The sequence below is a fragment of the Fukomys damarensis genome, unplaced genomic scaffold (genome assembly GCF_012274545.1).
Source record: "Fukomys damarensis isolate Sample0158 unplaced genomic scaffold, DMR_v1.0_HiC HiC_scaffold_89, whole genome shotgun sequence".
NCBI lineage: Eukaryota > Metazoa > Chordata > Mammalia > Rodentia > Bathyergidae > Fukomys > Fukomys damarensis.
The window spans coordinates 5,126-15,255 of record NW_022901001.1 but is presented as its reverse complement, the minus strand read 5'-3'; the positions used below and the strand labels follow the sequence as shown (position 1 = coordinate 15,255).

The 10,130-nt window shown below is 39.6% G+C and overlaps 1 protein-coding gene across 1 annotated transcript in view; it reads right to left on the bottom strand.

Moving 5' to 3' along the window:
• LOC104871489 (broad substrate specificity ATP-binding cassette transporter ABCG2) overlaps nucleotides 1-10,130 on the bottom strand; it is a gene marked incomplete at both ends in the record, with an annotated part of 21,870 nt that overhangs the window by 10,580 nt on the left and 1,160 nt on the right. Inside the window, 3 exons of the mRNA XM_010637387.2 lie at nucleotides 2,006-2,179; nucleotides 5,503-5,660; nucleotides 9,689-9,841. Coding sequence (XP_010635689.2) covers nucleotides 2,006-2,179; nucleotides 5,503-5,660; nucleotides 9,689-9,841 — 485 coding nt within the window. The remainder of the gene's footprint in view (nucleotides 1-2,005; nucleotides 2,180-5,502; nucleotides 5,661-9,688; nucleotides 9,842-10,130) is intronic.

Here is a 10,130-nt window from a genome sequence, read left to right as displayed (position 1 = left end):
CATATGTGGAAAGAGTTTGAAAACTTTGGAGAAGCAGGCAAGAGAAAGTTTAGAAGGCTGTAAGTAGAGCCAGATGGGTGATTTTGATCACAGCTCAGAAGACCAAAATGCTGATAAGAATGCGTGCAGTAAAGGCCAGGCTCATAATGTTTCACCTACGGGAATAAAGAATATTTGATTGCAGGCCATTTGTTTACAATTTGTCTACATTTTACCCATGTCCTGAGATTCTGTGGAAAGTTGAGTACTATAATAGCAGGGGACTGATTGATCTGGTGAAGGAAATTTTGGGGCAGAACAATGTTCACAGTACAGGTAGCGCTCACTGCTTTCAATCAGATTTACAGTGAGAACTGGTCGCAAAAACATCAGAGCAGAAATAACTTTTGGCCCAGAGGGATCATATGTAAAGTTGAAAGCCAAAGGAAATGTGGTTGCTGAGGAGATTAGTGCCATTAAAAACAAATCAAGTGCCTGGTGGTATGGTGGCACACAGCTGTGGCCCCAGCACTCTGTGAGGTTCAGGCAGAAGGACCACAAGTTCAAAGTCCATTACATTCTCACTAACAACGTAGTAGGGTTCTTTTTCCCTGCAGCCTTGACAGCATTTGTTATTATTTGATTTGTTGATGATAGCCATTTTTCCTGGAGGAAGATGTAATTTCAGTGTTTTGTTTTTTTTTTAATTTGCAGTTCTTTAATGACCGGAAATGTTTAACATTTTTTCATGTATCTCTTGGCCATCTGCTTTTCTTCTTTTGAGAGGTTTCAATGTATTTCAGTTGCCCATTAGATTGGGTCTTTTTTTTGGAGGGGTTTAATCTTGTTGAGTTCTTATATACTCTAGACATCAGTCCTCTGTTCAAGGAATAGTGGACAAAAAATGTTTCCCATTCTGTGTGTTGTCTCCTCACTCTGCTGGTTGTTCCCTTTGCTGAACAGAATCTGAAATGATCCTATTTGTTGATATTTGGTATTATTTATCATGCAATTGGAGTTCTGTTCAGAAAGTCCTTGCCTATCCCTCTGACTTCAACAGTTTTACCTATTTTGTTTTCCAGAAGATTATTTCTATTTTTATTACTATAGGGGTTCATGGACAAAAAATTGCCTTGAGTCTCAGGGGAGACTTGTCTTAGCCTTTTGAGCAATACTGTAACTGTTGAGATGTTAAGGAAGAAAGTTTTATGTTCTTGGTGGTACACAGTTGTATCATGTTCAGTGGAATTACAAAATTGCTATTGTCTTTGGAGATTAAGTACACTTTAAGGAGAGGTGTGTGGGTATCAGTTTGACAAGAGTGTAACATGAGGGATAAGCTTGTCAATTTGATTAGCCTGGTTGGAAGTTGCCTAGGAGATTAGTGACATGTGCTTTGGGATGTGTCTGGATAGTTCACAGAGGCATAACCTGGGGGTGCATATCAGGCCTCTTGCCCTTTCCTCTACGGCACTGTTCCCCTGCTCTTCCTCTTGACCTCCACTAACTGAGCAGCTTTGTTATATCACTCCCTTCTGCCTTTGTGCTTCTGCTTTGGGGGCAGCCAATCAGGAATGAATTCTCTGAAACCACAAGCCAAATAAACCTCTCCTCCTTCAAGATGTGGGTGTTGGGTAATTTATCCTAGCAGCAGGAATGCCAACAAATACAATATCACATATATCCAACACAAGTCTTGATCTATACAGAGCATGTTATACTAGTCCTTACCATCATTTATATTGAAACTCAAACAGCTACCAGTATTTTACTGTACTTATTAGTAATTTTAAAGAAATCTAAATCTGAGTATCTCCTCAATGTGCAACCATTTAGCTGTAAATAACTAGGACACACGTGTAAATACCGAATAGTTTCTCTAGCGTGAGAAACTGAAAGTGTAATAATAGATAATGTGAAAGAGGAAGAAAAGGTGCAAAGGGGAAGGGGGAGTGGGAGGGATAGGGGAAAAGAAAGAAGGGAATGGAATTAATATGAGAAAAAGAAAAAATGATAAAAAATCTACTGTGTGAATGAATCGACCATACCTGCTGATGCAAAGTACTGCACAGCCTCCTGTGCAGGGCCATGGAACATTAGTTTTCCTGAGGCCAATAAGGTGAGGCTATCAAATAACTTGAAGATGGAATACCGAGGTTGATGAATGGAGATGATGATTGTTCGTCCCTGGCTAGACATCCTAAGTTAAAAGAGAAAATAATGAATCATTAAGTGACTAAAGCTTACACTTCTTGATAAAACACTGTATTCCTGACATTAGAATATTTGTTCCCAGTTTACCTTGATTTTCTCTTACTAACTTCTCCTCTCACCTCATATTATCTACTTGATGACTGGGAAACCTAAACTCAATGCTTTTCTTAAAAAAAGACTTGGATGGGCTTCTTGAAAAGGATGGGACAAATAGTAAACCGTGTATTGACAATGCGGATTCCTGGATAGCCCCCTCTGGTACTGAACTTGAATCTCTAGGTATATGGAACCCATATAATGAATAAGTTTCCCAGGTAATCTATAAGTACATTAAAGTTTAAGAATTAACTAGGGAATAAATATCACAAGCATAGTCATATTTCCAGTTCTCACAGGTCATTTAAGTCTTCTGACTTTATGATTGTTTCCCATTTTTCTGTCTGATAATACAGTTAGCATTACTTAACACCATTTCTTTGCTAAATGTTATAAAGATACACTCATTTAAATTTTCACAATGTTGTTGTGATGTAATTCCAATATTTTTGTTTCCTTTATTTTAACAAAAAGCTTACAGGGCAAGCAATAGGCCAGGAGCTCATACTTAGTAAAGGGCAATGTTAGTATTTTATTTCTGGTCAATTTACATGGCAAAATGGTGCTAAAGTACATTTTCACAAGAGTTATTATTTAAGGGAAGAAGAAACAAAGGCCAAAATTGCTGTCTAAAATTGTCATTAAAATATTTTATTAGAACAATCATTTCAACTTAAACATTTGATGAGATCTTCTGTAAGGCAGCGGTATTTCCATAGCATTCTGCTTCAAAGAGAAGTAGGCCAGAAGATCAATAATTTCAATACAAAGTGAAATAAAAACAGCTAAAGATATCTCCTAAATATCAAAAGGCTTGACAAAAGTGAGCTCAGAAGAAAAAAGATATTCAATGTAGAAGAACAAGGTGAACAAAGTGTGAAATAAGATCTATTTGGGAAGCTAGCAGAAGCTCCATGTTACAAATCAGAGAGAGAGACAGAGAGAGAGAGAGAACGTGTGTGTGTACAGATGTTGGATGAACAAGATAACTAAAGACATTATTAAAAAAAGACCCGTAATGAACACTTCACTCAGAAATTTATAACGTTAGTACTAAGGAGGTGGTAAAGCACTTGGTGTAGGAAATGGGATTGTGGGAGAGCCCCGCTACTCTAAGTGTGTTAGGGTCTCCTCCATGGAGAATCTGGGCTCCACCTCCATTCCAGAGAAACAGACTGCATTTTAACTGACCCTGGATGATAAGTGTGCCTAGAGGTCCTTAGAGTAGGTTAGAGCTGCGGGTGAGATGAGGGATGCTGGTGTACAGCACTTAGTGAAAAACAATACAAATACAGTACTCTATACCTTTTTATCATTCTCTAGTAAACATAGTTTACACAGTTACAGACAACATATTGGATATATTTTGAAAATGTCCTGAACTCTAAACTTGGTATCATCATTTATATGTACAATGGGCACCTCAAATATTAGATGTCTAAAATTTTAGGCACTTTCCCACTTCTACTCCCCCAGCTGATGGACTTGCTCCTGCTGGCTTGCAACAGTGATGTGAAGTAGAGTCCATAAAGGTCACAATGTGTCTGGCAGCTTAAAGATGGGGCACAGCCGGGGATTTAGCTCAGTGGTGCCACCGCCTGCCTCATAAACACAAGATCCTGAGTTCAATTCCCTGTACCAAAAAAAAAAAAAATGGGGTGCAGGCACAAAGGTTATCACAGATAGTAGACAGAGGGAATGGCTGAAGCAATTGAGAGATTGTGACACTGAGCATTCAAATTACAATTATGTCTCAGCTCACAAATGCATCTGTTGCAGTTTGGATGGAGCTGAAACCCTGATAGTAGTTGACTTCCTTAGGGAGACGGGCAGCAGTGGGGTGTCCTTTCTTCTTGGAGTTAAACTTTGCAGTATTTATGGGTTATAGGACATGATGTCATAACAGCATGTAGTGGGATCAGAGAAGAAAGAAGAGGCAGTAAACGAATAAAAAGTAATAATGAGAATCCAGATAAAAAGAATGGGTTTTTTTTGTACTGTTTATTCTTGAAGCTTTTTGACAGTTTCAAATTATTTTTTATCAGAACTTTTGAAGTTTTTTTTATCAAAAGTTTTGAAGTTTTTCCTATAAATGTTCCTGCCACAGACTTATTTCTTAATTAAAAGAAATGTCATTTCTTTTAGTTCATTCTTCTATTTGTTTAGGCCTCAAGTTTTAGAAATCATTGTCTCTGGCATCACACTCCAGGTCCCCTTCCTGAGCTGATCCTATTAATTCTGTCTTCAGATCAGACCCAGATCCCACCCCCTCCTCAGCATCTCACCATGACCATCCTAGTCAAGGCTCCATCACACCTCAGTAGCCTCCTTCCTGGAGTCCTCACACTCACCACTGCCACTTCTACAGGCTCCCCACAGCTGCACATGCTCTGTTCTAGAACTGAAAATCCTTCCCATATCACCTAGGAACAGTGAAGGCCGTACTCCTCATAGTGACCTGTGAGGTTTCTAGAGTCTGCCACCAAAACACACAACTCACATTCTCTTCTACCTGTGACCGGCTGAACTGTGTCCTCCCCAGAACTCACGTGTTGAAGTCCTGACTCCCGCTAAATCGGGATGTGGCTCCATTTGGAGATGGAGTTCTTAAAAAGGTAACTCAGATTACATGAGGTCACCGAGTGAGTCTAAACTGCTTAGGGTCCACTTAGGAGTTGACACACAGAGGGAGACAATGGCCATCTACAGGCCAGCAACAGAAGACTCAGAAGAAACAACCTTTGATCTCAGACTTTCAGCCTTCAGAGAGCTATAAGAAAATTAGTCTTTGTTATTTAAGGGAACCAGTCTGTGGAATTTTGTTAGGACAGTACACTAGCCAACCTTTATTCCCCTTAGTCACTGAATTCTGTCCCTCTGGCCTCTTCAATATCACAGAGTAGGCCTCCTTGGCCCCAGGGCCACAGCCCCTCCCAACTAGAGCTCTCTGCAGTCAGATCCAGCCGGTCTCTCTCACGGCTCACACAACCCAGGCTTGAGGTCTGCCCTGACCCTCCCACTATTTACAACAGTCCCAAACCCCACACAGCCATCCTTCCATGGGCTCCTGTTCTGTTTCATCTTTTTTGATAGCACTTCTGTGTTAACTGAGTGTTTCCCTCTAACAAGGAAAAAAGAAATTGTGTTATTCCATTCTGGTCCCTGGCACCAGGTATTAAATAAATGAAAGAACAGTGTTCTCACAGCACTTACATTTTCAGGAGTGAAAGCACAGCGTGTGCTGTGTTTGAGTCTAAACCATTAGTGGGCTCATCCAGGAACAAGATGGAAGGATCCATGATCAGCTCCATGGCAATACTTGTTGTTTTTCTTTCTGCCCCAGACAGACCACCGGTAAATTTAGTTCCAACCTAAAACGAAATAGTTTCACCAACAAAAATGATCATGGTCACTATCCTCTGGTGAACTAACCTATACCAGCAGTATAAGAAACATTGTATCTTATGGTCTTCATTATTGCGAACAGCAAATAAATGGACAGCTGGAAGAAGAAAAGGTTTCTCTTAGCAGACAGGTACACTGATCCAATTTAGAACTGCTAAGTTGCTGAATCTGATATGAATCCCGGGCTTTTAATAGTTCCATATATACTTTTTTTGCAGTACTCAGGATTAAATCTATAGGCTTCACACTGAGCCATACCTCAGCCCTTTTCTACCTTTTATTTTGAGACAAGGTCTCATTAAGTCACTAAACTTCCCAATCTGGGTTCAAACTTACGATACTCCTACCTCAGCCTCCCCAGAGTGCTGCGATTACAGCTGTGTACCACTCTACTCAGCTCTGTATCCAACCAGATATTCAGTTTTTAAAGAAGTAAGTTAGGACATTAAAATATACTGCCCTGAAATAGGAAAATCACAGGCTTAAACAGGAGATAAAGAGAAGGAAATGAAAGCATCTATAACTATTTATTAGTTATTGTTGTCTAACAACAGTAGCCTCCCAAAAGCCCTCTGCCAGAGGTCTCCAAGTGCTCATAAGAAGGGAGTGGACTTGGAGTTGGAAAAATTTGCTTTTATGCAACCATATTAGCACTTTTTTGATCTCCACAAAGTTTTCTAAACCTGACGTGGCCAACACTCTAATTCATCACAGATTCACAAATCATCCTTTCAAATAAATCCAGAAAGTAGGATAGTCCACAGGACACCTGGTCCAATCTTTGCAATCAGTTGATGTCATGATGCATGTCGAGGGGAGTAGGGAGACTCGGGGAAAGCAGGAAGTGGGAAGTGATTCTGAAATTAAGAGCCACCTAAGAAATAATAATTGAATGGTACTCATGGTTCTTGATTGGGTCCTATTAACAACTGAACTACAAAAGAAATGTGGATACCACTTGGGGAATGTGAATGAATATGGCCTTCACATAGTCAGTGATAAAAAGGTATTGTTCTTTTTGTTAGATGACAATGGTATTAGTAACAAAATGTCCATTTTTTATAAATGCATAATAAGTATTCAGGTGTGAAATATAATTTTCTTTAATATTTCATTAAGAATAATTGAAGTAATTATGCAGTAAGATGTTAATAAGTGAAAAATTAGGTAACAATACTAATAATTATACTATTATTTATCAGACAATCACACACTATAATAATCAGATTATTTTCACTACATTTCTATTATGTTTGAAATATCATAAAGAGTTTCAAGGTGATGAGTTAGAAGCTGAGAGCACTCACATAGTTCCTTGTAAGTTAAAACAAAAAACAACCAGATAAACAGGGCATAGTGGTACATGCCTGTCATCCTAGCACTCTGCAGGAGGATTGCAAGTTTAAGCTCTGCCTGAGCATCTTGGTGACTTAGTGAGACCCTGTCTCAGCACCAAAAATAAAGGGGAGAGGATATAATGCACTATGAAGGCCCTGGGCTCAATCCTCAGTGCCACTAAAACAAAAACCAACAAATAAAAACAATCATCCAATGACAAACAATCATTGTAATGGATGTCGGAAGTTCAGTTGCAGACATATAGAACCTTGGAAAAGCCAGAGATCATGGATACTATATCAGAGAGAGTGGGAAGTCTTCTTCAGCAGGTCACTAGGAGTTTGCTGCTCTGAGAAACAAAGATTTCTGCATTGTTCTGTCTCTGGGAACCTACAGCAAGAATTACTACACTTTCTCATCTTGGATCTGCTTTGAGACTCGCTTTGGCTCTGGAGGGGCGCAGTGAAACAATTCTGCTGCAAGCTATGTGGTGAGTAACCAACCAGTCGGTATCAAAGAGGGGAGAGGAAATCCTTTCCCTTTTAAGACCAGCAGCTTAGTGGTCAGCTGAAAATGTTCTGGGACCTGGAAGGCAGGGACGCTTAAGGCAAGGGAGCTGGATCTCAGAACACCAGAGACCTAGGCCATGGATTGTGCAGAAGTAGCTGAACCCACACAACTCACTCCAGTGCAGATCATTGCCTCCCAGTCCTGCAGTGCTTCACAAAAGGGGCCAGAGACCTGGATGTGTTTCAGTGCTTGGGCTAGGCTGAGCCTTGGGAGTGCACTGAGCAAATCTCCACACTAGTTTGTACAGGTGAGCTGTGCAGCTCAGAGCTATTCCCACTCGTTCTATACTAAACCACCCCCGCTGGTCATTTGGTAAGCAACATAAAAGATGAAAGAGGTAAAGGACTCCCGATTTTTTTGTTGTTGTTTGTTCTCTTCCAGAGGTACACAACCAAAGAAGACAGAATAAAATGTTGATTGGCATAGGCAGGGAACACTCACTCCTTCCTACACAAGATTGTCTACCTCAGGGAGAGAAAGTACTTTCATTTTTATTAAAATATCATAAAAACTGAAATTATTTCAACTATTTGAGATTGGGAGATTATAAAAAGCTGGATTTTAAGAATACGAATTTTAAGAACTCAGTAACTGCCTTTGCTTGCTTTCCCTGAAAATCCAAGAAAGTAAACTGAGGCAATAAATACAGAGTAAAAAATTGTGCCTCGTTGGAAAGAAAAAGTCAAGTAAATGAATAGAGCCAAACCAAAGAAAACTCATTCAGGAAACAAAAGTAAGTAGTAAGTAGCAGCATCCTAGCGTTGTTCTTCAAAACACAATGTGCTTCACATAAAAGACTGCCAGCAAGCATACTGGGAAGGAACAGCCAGTAGAACCCCTCCAGGTCCATTGCTCCTAAGGGGATATGATGTGTGCTAAAACACAACCATTGCAACCTAAATAGCTCATTTCACACAAAGCTCAAAATATCTGTTCAGTAAACATTGTATGCCAACTCATCAACTATAAAGTTCACTCATTTCTCTCATTTTCTCTTCCTGATACCACAAAAGAGAAATAATTTTGTTCTCTCCTTGTAACTCTTACCCATAGCTGTATCATTAAAACCTAAAAGTCTGACAAAGAAAAATCCAGAAATAAATAATGGCAAAAAAGGAAAAAAGGAACAGAAGAAAAAAGGGGATGAGAGACAAAACTGCCAAAAGAGCGGCATTTGAGCACTACACAATTTAGCAGTCACTCATAATATGACTCAATATAATTTGGGAGTCAGATTACAACAAAGCAAAACACGAAGAGCAAGAATCTTTGGATTCAAATTACTTAGCAACTCCAGAAATATACTTCAAAAAGGGAATGGAACAAACTCTCCCAGAAAAAGATAGGGAAAAGAATAGCTAAAAATGAGAAGAAAAGGAAGAAAAATTAGTGCCAAGGTGTCAAATGAGCACTGATAAATGAAGGTGGAACAAGATCACATAGAAAAGGCCACATGAGGAAAACTTTTCCTTCCTACCCAGATTCAGCCATTGCTGAGACTGTTTTTTCATCTAATGTCCACTTTTATATTTATAACCAGTCACATTTCTCAGGGTTACATAAAGCAACCACTTTTGCTACCTCCAGTTATAGGAAACTTCTGATTCAGTGTCACATTATCACACAAGGAAGGTCTTTTTCCCTAGTGGTTAATCTTCACTGTCCTTTGTCCTGGATTGAGAAAAACTAGCAAAGCACAATTCTGAGTATGCCTGTGAGGGTATTTCCACAGGAACTATCATGTGGGAAAGAAAACTGAGGGGAAAGACCCATCCAGAATGTAAGCAGTGCTATCCAGGGGACTGCAGCCTGGATGAATCCAAAGTGGAGGGAGGGTCCTGCCAGTGCAGGCTCATGCCCTCTCTCGTTAGTGTCCTCATAGAGGTGAGTCATTTCCTTCTGCCATGACCTTTCTGTCTTGACATTGACCTAAAGCAATGGAGCCAGCTGACTATGGACCACGGGATGAATAAGATTGAGAGATACAATAAATCTCTTCCCTTTGAGTTGTTTTCAGAATTTTGTCACAGCAAGGAAATTTGAACATACCAAACCATAATCTTTTTCAGTTGAATTCACACATTACCTTGGAATCTGCTACTTTATTCAGACCTAAGTCTTCAATGACCTTGTTAATCCTCTCCTCTTTTTCAAGATGTGTCATAGTCATTGGAAGCCGGAGAGCTGCTGAGAACTGTAAGTTTTCTCTCACTGTCAGTGTGTTCATCATGACATGATCCTTAAAACAAAATGGTGTTTGAATGAGACATACCGAGTCTTTTCTAAGAGCATTTTAGTATATGTAATTTAAGCTATGGAACTAGCATGCCCAAGGTAAAGGTCTGGATAATCATAAAGTTTCAGTTCTACAAGTTGCAGTGACTCTATATACAGACAGCTACAGCACTGTGGAGCCATTTCCATCCCACATCTGCACACTCATAGAAAGCACAGGCAATTATGATGACTATGATTAGATATTTCCAGGCTGCTTTGTACAAGGATTGGCCAAATACATTTTATAGGAG